This window comes from Dermacentor albipictus, chromosome 5, assembly GCF_038994185.2.
Source record: "Dermacentor albipictus isolate Rhodes 1998 colony chromosome 5, USDA_Dalb.pri_finalv2, whole genome shotgun sequence".
Lineage (NCBI taxonomy): Eukaryota > Metazoa > Arthropoda > Arachnida > Ixodida > Ixodidae > Dermacentor > Dermacentor albipictus.
Window position 1 is genome coordinate 160474771 of NC_091825.1, and position 15721 is coordinate 160490491.

The window sequence follows — 15721 nt, forward strand, 5'->3', positions numbered from 1 at the left end:
GGGTCTTTCCACCCCCTCACCCCAAGTTGAATAGGGCGCAAGCCGTTTCCCTTAGGATTCTGCAGACCAGCACGTATCCGTGTCTGTCCGTTCTCCACGAGGCTTACCCGGACGTGTATCGCGACGACGCCTGTCCCTGCTGCGGGCAGACCTCCACTCTAGCGCACATGCTCTGGGAGTGCGGGTCGACATACCCCAAGTTCATCAAGGAGGAGCGGGACTCACTTCTGCGTAGCCCCGCTCTAGAAAAGCAAATCCTGGCTGTCCGGCGTGCCCGCGACAGGGCCGGTGGGCTAGACCTGCCGGTCCTGACGTAGGACTAGCCGGGTGCGCGACGAGTTCGCGTCCTCGCCGGACCTGCAAAAAGGTTTCTTAACTTACTCACTCAAGTGACACGTGAACAAGTCAAAATAAATAAGAAAGAACCTGTAAGCTTCCCATAATTCAATGTTTGTTACGTCCGCACGATTAAAACTTGTGTACACTCAATTTTGAAAGGTAGAACATCTTCACTTACAAGAGGTGACTGAGCGATGCCGCATGTTACTCTCATTCAATGCCGAACAATGAGGTTACACCCGTCATATTTTGCCGTTCGTGCTTTGACTTTTGCCGACAATACGCATCCCAGACTTGACCAGCGCCACAGGGAATGCAATATTCGTAACAACGGAGGCCTGGTGTGTGTGTCAATTTACAGTTTTCTTCTAGCACGGTCTTATGGGTACGCTGCAGCTGCAAACAAAGACTACAACACCCGCGAAACCACTTGGTTAAGTTTTATAATCATAGAAGAAAGAAAAAAGTGCACCTTTGAAGAAGATTGCCTCGGTTAACCCTGGGAGGAAAACTGCACTTGATCACAACGTCCTGTGTAGGAGAATCTACATAAACAGGCGATATTGTTCTTAGGACTAATATCGCAGCACAAGTTAATACATAATTTCATAGAACCGCTTCTGTGTCCGCTAAATGGCCGCGACAATCTTGCAGAAAAGTCTCGCATCGAAATCAGATTCACTTGAAAGCACTTCCATATACCTCAGGAAATCGGCTCAGCAAAATAGACGCGAACAAAGAACATAGTAAAACATAGCAAAAAACATAAATGCGACAGGACAGGAGTGTCCTATCTGTTCTTTGCCCGCATCTATGTTGCGCCGTTGATTTCCTGAAGTCAGAATCACCAACTTCAAACTGTGAATCTGCTTTAACTGTTTCATTGAACAAGTATCAAGGTTGTATTGATCATAAATCATTCATCTAACGCCACTAACGCAGGAACACTGTCTACAGCCGCGCTCGAGCGCTGCCTAGCGTTCCAGGGCGGCCATGCTGACAAACCAACCTGACACAGAATCGCGACTGTCTCTCATGCAGAGGCATTTAGGGGCTAAGGTTGAGAGCGAATAGGAGTACATCGCAATATAAGCAGTGCTGGAACCACACACGTACAAGACGAACAGGAGAGCAGACATACACAGTGGTGTGTTGCGTCTTTCCTGCCGTGCATATTGTGCGTGTTCCCCCGCTGTAATTGATTACGCCCCACAAACAAGCCCAACTTCAACTTTCTGGGAACATTTCGCTATCGGTAGCAGCTAAACAAAAGGCTTACTTGCAGAACGCTACAATGGAGCGTCGCGTTGCGCTTACATCACATGAAAGTGTTGTCATGGTCACTGGCGTGTACTCTGATGGATACGTGCGGCATAGTTGCTTGCACACCTCTGGGATATTTTAGTAGCACCCACGTCCCCCTCCCCTAAATGCTTTCATCAAGGAAAAACCTTTTTTTTTTCTTTTGCGGACATTTAATACGGAACGACAGAAGATGACAGGACGGAGTGCTACTAACAACCATTCAGTTGTTAGTACAACCATACGCACAGCAGTATACAGTCCGAGGCGACGCCTTCTATCCTTCCTGATGAATTATGCGCAAAAGAATGGTCTTCCCTTGATGAAGTAAGGCTTCACCAACCAGCCCACGCTGCTAATATGTCGTAGCACTCAACCTAACAAGTAAGCCCCAGCCAAAACCTGACTTAACTATTCACTCTACCCAGCCTTTTCATCTATTTTGTTTCAGCAAGTGCAGTAGTCAATGTAGAGCGATAATATTGCAGCGACATCGAATAGCACACCCTCTCATACCCATCTACACGGCGCTGCAGAAACTCAGGTGATCACTCTGCACGCATCTTCTGAGCTGGAGCTGTCTCTAAGCAGCCACAAGGGCCTTGGCGTGACGGTGCGTCACTCCGAGCCTCCCTTCGCCAAAGTCAAAGCCAACCACTTGACATTGGAGCCGGAAGAGGAGTTTCTCCACATCCAACTGGCCGAAAAGCTGCATGCTAACGAGTCCTACATACTGAGCATCGCGTTCAGAGGAAAACTGGGCACCGACAGAGGCTTCTACAAGTATCACTACCGCGTCAATGGAACACTCAAGTAAGCACGAGCGGGGCTGTGCACAGCCGCCTGCAGAGACGCTCCCCTACCCTTATATGGCCACTTTAGCTATTTCTATTTTTCAACGCAATACCGTATTCTCCAGCTGCTGCTACTAATGCACCATTCCTTCAGCAACAGAGGCTTTGCACCCGCAAGACTCTCATTAGGCGCGATAAGCAGTTTTTGTACACATTTTAACTACGCTAAAACAAATGAACTATATCAGCCTTTAATATTTAGAACACTTGCAAGAGGGCCTCGAAGTTGTCCTTCACGATCTTTCATCTATCGCAGAGTGCATGATACATTGATACAACGACTTCGTGCTACAAAATAATCCCGAGGTCAAGAACTCGTGAAAGGCACCTGGCATTAGATCTACGCAAATGTGCGCGAGCGAAGCCTCCTGTCTATGGTACGCGCCTTTGCACCGATCCCATAACGCTCAAATACAGCAGCTAATCAAGAAAAAGAAAGCAGCATTGCTAATAAGGCAAAGATGTGTGACTGGCATTGTAGTTGGGATTAAGCTGAATAAGTGTAGTTGTAACGCGCACAGCAAACAACTTGTGATCTATTAGAGTAACATCATGGCTGCCATTGGGAGGAAACATAGTTGAGGATGGTCGGAGATTTGTTGGTGTGAAGAGATTAAAAAAAATGCAGGCATAGGTTGGAGTCGGCTGACAAAAGCAGGAATAATTGAAGATCACTGGAAGATGTGCCTGTCATGCAGTGGGCTGATAACAATGACGGTTTTGCTGTCTCGTTCTTTTATTTTTTTCGCTTGTCTTATTTCAGGCACCTGCTGCTAACTTTCTTCGAACCAACATTCGCACGAAGAGCCTTCCCGTGTTTCGACGAGCCAGACTTTAAGGCCATCTTCACTGTGACAATTGTGAGACCGGAAGGCTACACTGCATTGTCCACTATGCCAGTTCAAAAGCAGGAGGAAAGGTATGCCATCGACCAGACGACACAATGAATCTGCTCCTAGCCAAAAGGCGCCTTTTGGATTTACAGTGGTTTGTTTAGTACGATGATATTACTGGTGCCAATCATCAGGAATTAAGGAATTTTCGAAAGAAAGACGGAAAACATGAGTTCAAATATGTGCAACCGGTTCGGCATACTTACGCAAAAATGTGTTCGGAATATTATCCGGACCAGCTGAGGATTTCGTTTTCAGTTTAAGTAGCAGACACACGCCTTCATATGTTATAAAATCGGGAGACATTACTGAGAGAGAGTTATCATGCGTTGCCTCGTGCTCGGAAGTGGTAAATACTGAACAGAATTATTGGTTAAACTGCTCAGCAATTTTTGGGGCCTCACTCACGAGACAACCATCAACGAATATTTCACGGGGTACAGCATTCGTCTCTTCTAGATATCGCCATAACTTATCAGGGCTTTTTATCAAGAAGTCAGGCAATGATTTAGCGAAATATGTAACTTTTGCATCGGAAAGTTTAGTAACAAGCTTGTCTTTTAGATCAGTAATTATGCTGAGGGATTTCTTCTGTTTTTTAGCTCGCTTTAGCCTACGGCGTAAATGTATAATTTATCTGGTCATCCACGGATTGTTTTTGTTAGTACGAACATATTTGTCAGGAACAAACTTGTCAATGCAATAATGAACAGTCTCTTTTAGAGCATCCCAGAGTGTCGTGACGTTGTCCATCATGTTATCACAGAAGTCCCAAAAACGGTCCATTGTGGCGTGGTCGTCAGCCTTAGTAAAATCCCTCATTAGTATTTTTTTCTTGTTTTTTGTGCGACTTCGTAACTCCTAGCAGAAAGGAGAGACACACCGCCTTATGATCCAAGACGCCGTTAACCACATCAACAGTGTATGTAGATATGTTGTTACTAATAAACATTAAATCAATTTTTGAACAGGTGCCAGCTACTTATCTGGTATACTCTGTAACAGTTAGTAAATCACACATGATCATAACATCCACTAACGGGTTAGTGTCAGCATCAAATAATGAAGCGGGGTTATTCCAATTAATGCAAGCAATATTAAAATCACCAGCGAGTATAATCTTCTTATTAGTGAACAACGCCATGTAATCATATAGTTTGGACATGTATTCAGCGGTAGCCACAGGGGGTCTATACGCAGCACATACAATAAAAGAATTGCCCCAGCAATTAACCCGTACGAACAAACTTTCGTGACCATCTATTTGGTTCATAACACCAGACAAGTGGTTTTTTAAGACTATGGCTACGCCACCACCCCTAGTTGGGCGATCTCGACGGAGAACAGTATAGCTTGGAGGAGATAGAACCGAATCACTAATGTTATCGCCTAACCAGATTTGGGTAATTATTGTTATATGCGGGTCATGTTCAAGAAGTAACAGTCCAAACTTTCCTATTTTATTTACAAGGCTTCGAGCATTGAAATTTATTATCCTTAAGTGTTTTGTTTCCGCACACGCATTACGTCAATGTGGGGCGCCCCGTTGTTTAGATAGTGCTGCACGTTCGTTCTTAGCGTCGTCCCATACAAGCAGTGCACCATCAATTTTGAACTCATCATGAATAAGAGATACGCGCTTCTTATTCTCTCGATCATGCCTAGCGCTCTCCCAAAGAAGTTTGCGCACGCGCAGTGTTTCGTGGCTGTAGTCGTTTTGGATGAAAATATTTGTTTCTTTAAGCTTGCTCACATTTTGAATGACAGTTTGTTTTTCAGTGTAATCTTGGAAGTAGGCAATTAGTGGGCGGCGGCCTCTATGGCGGCCAAGACGGTGAATACGGGCTATAGATTTGCCTTTAACTCCGAGTTTTCCCTCAAATATGTCATTAACAACACTTTTTCTTAAAGATGCGGCGCTTTCTTCACTCTCTTCAAAAATGCCATAAACAATAACGTTCGACCTTCGACTGCAATCTTCGAGGTCGACAAGTTTTCTACGTTGCAAGATTACCGCATTTTGAAGGGACACAGGCGATGATTGAAGCGCTAAAATAATCGGAGAATTCTCTCTTGATTCTTTCATAAGTTGTTCTAGTGATCGCAGACGTGAGTAGAGATGACGAATGAGTTGCTCACACTCGCTACACTTCGTTTTCATCTCAGCGCACACATCAGCTTGCCCCCTCAGAAAATTTTGAAGCATTTCAGCTGTAGCGGGTCCTGGGTTGTATTCTACGTCACCACATAGCAAAATAGTAAAAACTACGTAACAGTCACGGGCAATACTCAAACAAACGCCTGCGCACGGCAAAACCAGTAAGAAAAGCTCCTCTCCGCACCTGAGTTTGGAGGAGGAACAACTGACCTGCATAAGAAGAACGAATTTCTTGGTCAGCGGCACGGTCGCAGCCGTTTCGCCGTGCCCTCTGGTGAAGCAATCCTTTGGCCGAGGTTTTATACTGTCCCTTGCGCATTACGTCACGGACATGCGCATATCTTAGAGAGGTGTGTCCAACGTGACTCGCTTGAGTGATGATCTTGACTGCGGCCATGTGTCAGAATTTGTGTTGATTTCGAAGCGTCCTCAATCCAAGCGGCGTGAAGTTGTTGTACCGGCGATCGTCGGCAGAAAAACCTGCATAACGAGAACAAATTTCTTCGTCAGCGGCATGGTTGCTGCCGTTTCGCCGTGCCCGCTCGTGTAACCTCGTGTAGTTAAGGTTTTATTTTTCCAGACTAATCTTTCTGCCAAAAATTGTCAAATCTGCTCACTAGTTAACGTTAAGAAGTCATTTCAAACGGTGTATGGTGTGGCTTGTAGAAGTATTCCAAGGGAAGTGTTTAGCAGCGTGTTGATAAACTAAACGTGGCTGGTAAAACAGAATTATAATGATAAATTTTGTGAATAAGGACCACTCAGATACACGTTTCTGGGCTTACTACTAAATTTTTGGTGTTTCGGTGGTCTAATTAATACTTGTCCCCCACTGTCTTCTCCTTTTGTACACTCAAATTAATGAAATATTGTTCTACATTTACAAAATCTTCATAGAACGTCAAAGGGAATAGCTCAGTCTTAAGGAAATAAAAGTTTAGCTGAATAAACTGAGACAACCAGTGCTACTGGTTCCTTTACTCTTGGCGCACGCAGTCACACTCGTACACTGAGACTATTCAACATTACAGTAGCACTTAGCACTGCCATGAGACTTAGTAGCCTCATGAACGAGAAGAAAGGAGGTTAACCGAGGGGTCCGATTTTTATTAATCATATCATAAGAAGCCAACAAACAAACAACCAACTCCAAGGAAACGACAGGGGAAATTACTTCTACTTACTAAGTTATAAATTAATTAAATAGTAAATGGATGAACGAGTAACTTGCCGCAGGTGGAGAACGATCCCACGTCTTCGCATTACGCGTGCGGTGCTCTACCAATTGAACATAGCGAGACAGAAGGATCAACAGACTTTCCTCCGTCTGTTTCAAAACATTACTTTAAATATTTTCAGATAATTTTAAGCGCTACCTAATCATGGCTGCGGAACCTAACACATAAGACTAATTTGTCTGTAACGCTGCACTTACCCAGACGAGGTCGAACGCCTGATTCATCACTCCCAGAAAGAGCAACAGAGCTACCATGTGAAGTTCGTGCAGCAAGCACAAGATCATTTCTTGAACGTGCTGCTTGGATGGCACTATCGCGGGAAATGAGTTGACGCTTATGCTAGACAGGCAGCGCCACAAGGAGAATTTTTTTTTCCAAGAAACGCGTACTTTCATTCGCATGTTCGCACTTTGGAACCGTCAAGCAGATGCTTTCAATGACTCGATTTTAAGCTCGAGTCATCGCGATGTGTAACATAGACTTGAAGCACGGAGTCAGTTTTCTGCTTCCTGTTATCGGGTCTATGAAATAAATACGTTAGGGTGAGACCCCCGATGAGATAACATGCCTGTTTTGCATCCGTATGTTTCAAGCCGCATGACTCCCGGATTGCCAGAAAAGTTGGGCTGGTCGGTGCCTAGTTTACACAGAGCTGGTACGGCACACAAAGCAGCAACACCTCACCGGAGCATGCCGGTATTTGTGTGCACACCTTAGCACTGTCCAATTTTCTGAGTGCACAAACCAAGGTGTCGTTCCCTGCTCACTCTATTCTGTGAACCCGCAGATCGCACGGCTTTGTGGCGGACACGTTCGCGCCGACCATGCCCATGTCCACGTACACTCTGGCCTTTGCAGTCCTCAACTTCTCGTCCCAGAGCAATGGAAACGTAAGTATAGGCTGATTGAAGCCCCACCTACCAAATCATTTCGTACGAAGCAAACGTTGCTTTGATATGAGCGTCATGAGAAAACAGTAGAAGTATACGGTATAAGAAAGGGCAGTAGTACAACAGGCGACGTGCGTGCGCATTTAGCCCAGTCGATGACCAAGTCTAAGTAATGCCACTGTACCACCGTCATTCACACGATTTGAAGGAGTCCCCAGTGACGGTTAGTAGCCTTACGGAAAACTTTACGCTGCCCAGCACATGCCTTTCGCACTCGTGTAACCCGGTCTGTTTTTTTTTTCTTCTTTAGGAGTGAAGCAGTATTTACCTTTGTTTACTCTCATATCATTCATTCTTGTCGCAATACGCACTGATTTTCGTGCACTTACTTATGCTCAGTTAAGGCTGTCATATTCACATGAAATTTAACCTACATACTGTTTAATGCTTGCAGAGACTAATTATTTATTCGCCTTAAAAGACATTTGTTGGACATAGTTACTACAGAACAAACATTCCACGCTCACACGAACTAAAAGGCAAATGTTTATAACTAGCAATTCTTGAAGAACACGATTGTAAGCAGAGTTTGTTTAAAATAGTTTAGACTAGTAAGAAGCAAAATGTGGTATTGCGCTATCATTATTGAGAACAATTGGCATGTGTCAGAAATCGTGCGCAAGAGAAGCTCTTAAAATAAGTTTATTTTTACTTCCCGAAACTGGGCGTAGTTGGTTGTAAGGAACGCTGCAGTGAAAGGCGTCGGGTTAATTTTTACCGCCAAGGGCTCTTCAGCATACGCCTATGCCCTAACACTCTTGTGCACACCACTCTCGTTGAAAAACGCCACAAAGCGTTTTCGTGGTATGAAGGTTACTCATCTACACTCGAGGCGCTAAATGTTCCGCACCGCGGCGCGGGCACTACTGAAATGCACTGCTTTGCTGCTGTGAGCTGCGTAAGAGAATCGACAACCATTCCAACGATTGCAATGACAGGAAACAAAAGTGCCATCGCTTCAATAATAACCCGAGCTTCTATAATGAGAAAAAAAATTCTAGGTAACATTTTTAATCAGCAAGAAGGTGACGCTTGGTACGAGAGGAGACTGTGTGCACAAAAAGAAACAAACAAAAAGCGAGGTAAATGTAAGCAGCAACTAAACATGACACTTTAGAGTCTCTGCCAAACCTGTCATCACTTAAGAACTGTTAGAGTGAATCCTTAGATACTCACTGCAAAACTTAATTTGGAAATAAAAAGAAATCGTTGTTGTTTCTCACTCATTTGAATTTGAAATGAAACGTAAGCACTATCTTTAAAAATTTGCAAAAGTACGATGAAATATATGACGTCATTCGATAGCGTCATCAGTGCTCAGTATGGCACAAACGTTTATAAAATAGGTATGTGGAACCGGCCTCTGTTTCAACGAACCCAAATAACGTTGACAGACTTCCAAGAGAAAGAGTAATTTGCAGTTACATGTCTTCATTTCGTTCCTCACCTCTAATGTCTTATGTTTCATATAGCACAGTGTCGCTAGCATTAGTTTAAACCACAAAGCGTTTTCGTGCTATGAAGGTTACTCATCTACACTCGAGGCGCTAAATGTTCTGCACACACAGAATATGCTTATGTGTGTCTCCCCGAGAAATGCTACATAATATACAAGTGCTACGCACCTGTTTCGCGTATTTTAGCCTTCGTTCCCAAAAATTGTAGTGTGTTTACGAAATTGATTGCGGTAGAGACAAGTCCTATATTGAATTCGGTTTCTTCACCACTGATAAAATGGCGGCAATGATCCAGGCTGCATTACAAATTGAAATGACCTCAGCGTATGGCAAAAGCATTTACGTGCTTATTTGTAGTTGGCAGCACATATTATACCAGTTTCTACATACTTGCTTGATTACGTTTCCTTTTTAGCCGACTATGCTTATCGCGTTATTGAACAGGTCACCATATGGTCCCTGACGGACAGGTCTCCATACCTGCAATACGCTCTAGACGTGGCTCCAAAACTACTCAAATTTTACGAAGACCTGCTGGGCGTCGCGTATCCGCTACCGAAGATGGGTTCGTGAACACTCAATACATTCTTCGCAAAATGACTGTCGTTCTTTCATTCCATTGAAAGCACGCATCTCGCGCTATGAAATTTACGCCACGCGGCGTAATCTCATGCTATTGAAGATATCCCGGTGCTTCTCAATACGACTTCTTGGCAATTTACCGTTAGTTAACGTGGAGAGGCCCCTTCAACAACTACCGCTCCCTTCGGCAATATATCAGCTTTAGAAGCAATTCTAACGTAGTGAGGTGGCTGCCCCATACTATGACAACGTTATAGATAAGGCTATTTTAATAATCTATTCCCTGTATACCCATCCCCTGTACCTTTTCCACAAAAGTCATTGACCTCTCTGAAGAACCAAATTTTCAGAGATTATGTGGCACGGCAGCATCGTTGAACGAAACGAGAGGGAACCCGTCTAACGTCGTTTGTCATTCGTCTGCCAGACATGATCTCGTTGCCGTCGTTCTTGGCGGACGCCATGGAGAACTGGGGCCTGCTCACCTTCCACGAGCAGTGCCTCCTGTACGACGAGCGGTCGACGCCGTACAAGAAGCCACTCATCGCAGGCCTGATGGCACATGAGATTGCGCACCAGGTATGTAACGCTGCATACGCACCATTGAGCAGTTTATTTCGTGCGTTCACGATTGCTGGGACGCGCAGATATGCAGAGCGCTCTAGTGCAGCTCGTATAGGTTATCATTTGGGGTGACGGAAAGCATGTGGTGAACATTCTGCAGGGTTCGCATGCATGCCGTACATTGCACATTGAGTGAGTTGTGAGTGTGCGTGCGTGTGCCTGTGTGTTTAGACGCTGTGTCTCCCAAGGGCGTGTGTTACGCTGTTCGTGACAATCGGAGTGGGCTGATAGAATGAAGAAACTATAAAACAAATTGTTTTCTACGATCAAACAAAATAGATAAGCGGATAGACAGTTTCCTTTATGGTCATCTGGCACCGTATATTGTCATAAATCATCTTGTTTTCGGTTCATTTCGCCTTTTATCATTGGCGCGGACTCCCTCGTGTTGCCTTTGTCGCCGGAATCGGGCGTTCGACGTCACAGATTATAGAAAAAAGATGAAAAAAGCGTTATTCGCTGTCAGAGGCCGTATTATCTAAATATTCATTTAATTTTTTGTTCGTTATTATTTAACGTCCGTTGCACCAAGTGGTAAATCCCGATGATAACAGCGATGACGGTTGCAGAATGAATGATAATGAGCGATACGAGAGAAAAATGAAATGTGTCGTTATAAGATTCAGCCTTCGTTGTACATTGCTCAGGTTGAAGACGGCGATGATAACTCTTCCGAATGTTCGGACTTTTTCGTCATGAGCTGGTCAAACAACCACTGCTCAATAAACACGACCACATTTTAACTATATATGCGCTGTAAGGCGCAGTTTGGTGTGAAACACCATTGTGTCCTTTCGGCCTCACCTTTACGGCCCATTTCTACAGTCTAAGCGCTCTAGATGTTTTGCAGTAATCGCAACGACTGCGGCTATTTTTTTGCGAAGATCCAGGTCACCTTCCATTATTTTCGCCCTTCCTTATTGGTTCGAACGCCACCACGACGATGTTATCTGCAGGAACAGCCACTATGCGCGACGTATGATCAAAAAAGAATTCAGTATAAAAGGAATTCTACCAAAATACGGCTTCTTTATTTCGAATAACTGAAAACAGACTACGTTTTCACAAGGGCCTCCCGAGGCCAACAGTGACGACGGCTGCTTATATGCATGAATAATAGTGGCAAAAATTTTGTTCACAGACACCGGCAAAGCTAGACTTCTACAACAGGCAGCGCTCAAAATGCTAGCAAGGCACGCTCAGTAGAATGATCAGCTGGAAAATCGAGCATCTACAGAAGACGTGACAGCTGGACGTACTCAACGAGCGCAGCTAAGGGAGGCACTGGAGGCTGTATAAACAAGATCGAAAGCAGAGGGTTGACAGTCGGTGCGAATTCGAGGCGCATGCCACATTAGGGGACGAATCCTCGTGATGTGCGAACGCTCAAATGTGGCGCTGAATAGCAGCCGCCGAAGGTTCCAAGAAGCAGTGTTTGACGTTTAGCACAAGGCGCAGCCACCTGTCGTCAATCTCCGCGTAAAGACTGTCAAGTGCACTTCTTGAGAACGATGATGGGGAGGCTCAGCGTGTGCATGGTTTGCATGTGCCGCAAGATCCGTACAGCTTTACAGCAGAATAGCCGAAAGGAAACGCGAACGACAACGTGTTCCCTTCCAGCAGTGCCGAAGGCTATGTTCAAACCTGAGTGCAGCAAAACATTATTCGGTGACGATTATGAAATGGAATAGCCATAGTGTTAGAGTTTGGATAGAAGATTAAAACTCAAATAGCCCGAAGTACCATTCTCATAGATAAGAGCCATGGTGTGCAATAAAAGGCCAGCTTTGGTGGAAATCGCCGGGCGGAATCCCACCGAGCCATAACAGACGAAAATTATCTACGCCTAACTGAAAACAGTAATGGTCAAACGCGGGTGCAAATTGCGTCGGTATTCTCGGAACGGCTAAAAAGCTGTGCTCCCAACGACAGCGTAGGCAAGCGTCCTCGAGAGAAACATACCGCAGTCAGAACATGCGGCCAGTATTGCTCCAGCAATAACATCGCATAAAACATTGCAATAGGGTAGCCACCTTCGCGACTAAACAATTCGCCGCAAAAATAATATTTAGGAAACCGCTTCTGCAGTGAAATGTCCTCGCAGATCCGCAACACTCTTAGTAAACATACATCACAAGAGTGTCAGCAGCAAAGCTGCTAAACAATACAGACCCGAACTCCCTGCAATGTTCCTCCACCCACTAGCAAGTCCCAATGCCACACGCATAGCCGACTTTAGCATATTGAGCTTCGGGTGCAAGCTTCAGCGTCAGAGATCAGCGAACATAGAGAACCAGTAAAGAGAGCTCCTCGTTTTGCACCCGAATATGGCATCACACATTACGCCACTCCTCCCGCATTTCAACGCACTTGTTCGGCTCTAAACGACGCTAGAAATGTGCTTTTGTGTGCGTTTTCTCAATGCTAACGTAATGTCGCTTTCATGGTCATACTCGAAACGCCTCTTCTTTTCGAAGATCACTGCGCTCTTTTTTGCCACGCATGTTCAGCTCATGACCAAGCTGCATTACAGACGACTTACTGGTGTGCTCAGTGGATGAGGCAGTTAAACGCACCAAAGTGTAAATGTACACAAGTGTCATGCAAACGTTCTGTAATCCCTTCCGCATATTCTGAGTCATATCGCTATTATGGAGTCACCATGTCAAGCACTATAGTGTGGTCAGAGCACACACTTGAGCTGGCGTCTGATGCTTCCAAAGCACTCCGTTTCATCAAACTTTGTCCTGAATCTGTTCGAAAATTGGTGAACATTCGCACAAAATTAGAGTACACCTCGGCTATCCGGGAGCCACGTCAAGGATACTTAATGACCTCTATCGAAGCTGGTAAAAATCGCAGCGCACGCTTCATCACCTCGCAGTAGTACCATAACCAAAGTGTCAGCGCCATTAAATTATCCCTGGAGCTTCCCCCTGGAACTCACCGTCGAAGAAATGGCTGTGTATATCTCTTTCATCACTTATATTATGACTTCCCAGGCATGCGTAATACCATTGATTTTTCAACAGCACGCGGCTCCTGTTTAACTCGCTATGTGTCCAGTGTGTATTCGGCAGAACAGTAGCCTTTCTCTAATCACTGTTACCTGCTGCCATTGACGACTGGAATAAACTCCCAGATAACATTGTAACTGTAGGAAATACGAAAAAAAATTAAGGAACCAGTTACTACTGACTACAAGTGTTAATGTCATATTCGCATATTCGTATATCATGCTGTAAATTTTTTTTTAAATTTTGCTCTGTGAATCTATCGTGAAGCTTTTTAACCTTTTGCCCTTATCGCCTTTTACTTTTCACTTTAGTTAACTATTTGCTTCCCCTTTATGTACAATTTAATACAAGTGCTAATATGCAATAGTCATGTACCATGCAGTATACTTCTTTCTTTATTATGCTTGTGACCCTATCGGTATATTTTCAACTTTTCGCTTGTACGTACTGCCTCACACTTCTAAATTTATGAATTTTCTTTTGTATTTTATCCCTCGAGAGTTAAATAAATGATGATGATGACGATAATGATGATCCTGAACACTGCCCCTATGGCCATCTGTTGAACTTCACCGCAGTGCACCAGCGTAACTCAATGGGCAGCATTTTAAGAAATGATATTTCAAAAGGTCGCCCAAATTTCAACAACTTTCAGTTAACAATGCCGAGAGAGTGCGCCCTTCTAATAACATAATTATTTACGACACTTATCCGTAACTATCCTTCTGACTCATAGCAGTAGTATAACACTTGGTAGAAGCAAAGATTCCTTGTAATGGGGGGGGGGGGGGAGACTTAATGGAGGCTTACTTTATCAATATGAAACGTGACGTCTGGGTCAGCGATACGTGTGTGCATTTACGCAGCGCGGAGCGCCACATTTATTGCGGTAGCAATTGTATGGGCACACCAGGCGCATTTCCGCCGCCAACGTCGCCGTCGGCGTCACCGTGAGGTTCTGTGTAAAGTCCAGGGGGGATAAAATCGTCGCCGCGCGCCGTATGCTGCAGGTACGAGTGAAAGCATGCGAAGGTGAGCCGGCAATCGCGGACAATATCTCGCGCACGCAAGCGAAGCAAGCAGGGAGGAAACGAGCCATCTTCTGTCGCGCCCAAGGCTCCAGGGAGGAGTGGAGGCAGGGGCATTCTACTCCGGGCGGCCCTGGTGGCCGCGCCCGCCCACTCAGCCCCTCTAGCTTGACAGCCATCTGCGACGGAGACAGAGTCCACCCGTGCGCCGTATTTTCGCGGCTTAGTTCGCGTTGGTGCGAGACGGAGCACGAAGATCAATTCGCTCGCTACTGCTGCCGCGCTTCCTCACGCTCGCGTTTTGACAGCAAGTGTCCGCGGTCAGCGAGTGAGGTTTGTTCATGTTTGCTGGTGCGCGCGTGACACCATACTTGTTAATTTAGTTAATAAATGAATGTTTACCAGTTTATACGGCCGATAAAACTACTATCCTTATTTCGTATAGCTGTATCCTCATTTGATAGGGCAATCGATGCCTCGTCTTTCGGGCGAAACTGCGACTTTTTTAGGTATGTGGACGATTTCTTAGTGATATTAAAATCTAACCTTTCTGCAACGACCATCAAACGGTGGATAATTTTTAGCGCGATTTAAAGAACCCGGCAAAGGGCTCTCTTAACGCATGAGCTTCCTTTATATGACGAGTTGCAGTTTTTAGGTCTAGATCTGATCTTTTCTGGGCAACATATCTGCTGGGCGTGCTGCCCGCGCTCACGCAAAGAGCTTTTAACGTTCGACTCGGCGCATACTAAGCTTGTATCTGAGGTATCTATGTATCTTGATCTATGTATCTAGGTATCTATGTATCTAGGTATCTTGTATCTATGTATCTTGAGGTAGCGTTGGTGAGGTCTTGTTCTCTCATAATGCAGGAACGTTTTAACTATCAGGTCAGATACCCTTGTTCTGTCGCGGTCGCAGTAGCGGGAACCGTCCTTCAAAAATTGAAAGGTAAGCGGGAGGCCACGCCACTAGTGGAGAAAATGCCGCAGGTTGTTCCGCACATTCATAAAGTGGCCCTTAAAGAAAGGTTCACGAGGGTTGCAATGAGGGCTTGTTGGTAATGCATCTCCGAGTGGTGGGCAGGGTAGCGCGATTACACGAGGGGACAAAAAGAGGCACACAGGATCACGCTACCGTGCACACCTTTTAAGGAAAGGGGCCAAGAGGTACAAAGTACCTATTGTGTCTTCGGCTCCACAGAAGCCCGCTGGCTTGTGCCCACCTATCTCAGGGCCGCAGACACTGACCTTATGTAGAAAAAGCATACGCGGTCGTA

At 45.1% G+C, this 15721-nt stretch overlaps 2 protein-coding genes across 6 annotated transcripts in view; one reads left to right on the forward strand and one right to left on the reverse strand.

Moving 5' to 3' along the window:
- Nucleotides 1-7100, reverse strand: part of LOC135916348 (uncharacterized) — a 60891-nt gene extending 53791 nt beyond the window's left edge. For 2 of the 4 annotated variants that reach the window (XM_065449704.1, XM_065449702.1), the window contains exons 1-2: nt 6982-7100; nt 5757-6026 (exon numbers count right to left, since the gene is read on the reverse strand). In XM_065449704.1, the coding sequence (XP_065305776.1) occupies nt 5757-5943 (187 nt within the window). In that variant the 5' untranslated portion in view covers nt 5944-6026; nt 6982-7100. Of the gene's footprint in view, nt 1-225; nt 358-811; nt 871-5756; nt 6027-6981 lie in introns of all 4 variants that reach the window. The other 2 variants (XR_011514687.1, XR_011514688.1) reach the window with 2 other exon arrangements.
- The window catches only part of LOC135916347 (aminopeptidase N-like), a 54519-nt gene that overhangs the window by 6184 nt on the left and 32614 nt on the right, over nt 1-15721 (forward strand). For both annotated transcript variants that reach the window (XM_065449699.2, XM_065449701.2), the window contains exons 3-7: nt 2178-2454; nt 3259-3414; nt 7572-7674; nt 9636-9756; nt 10201-10352. In XM_065449699.2, coding sequence (XP_065305771.2) covers nt 2178-2454; nt 3259-3414; nt 7572-7674; nt 9636-9756; nt 10201-10352 — 809 coding nt within the window. The remainder of the gene's footprint in view (nt 1-2177; nt 2455-3258; nt 3415-7571; nt 7675-9635; nt 9757-10200; nt 10353-15721) is intronic.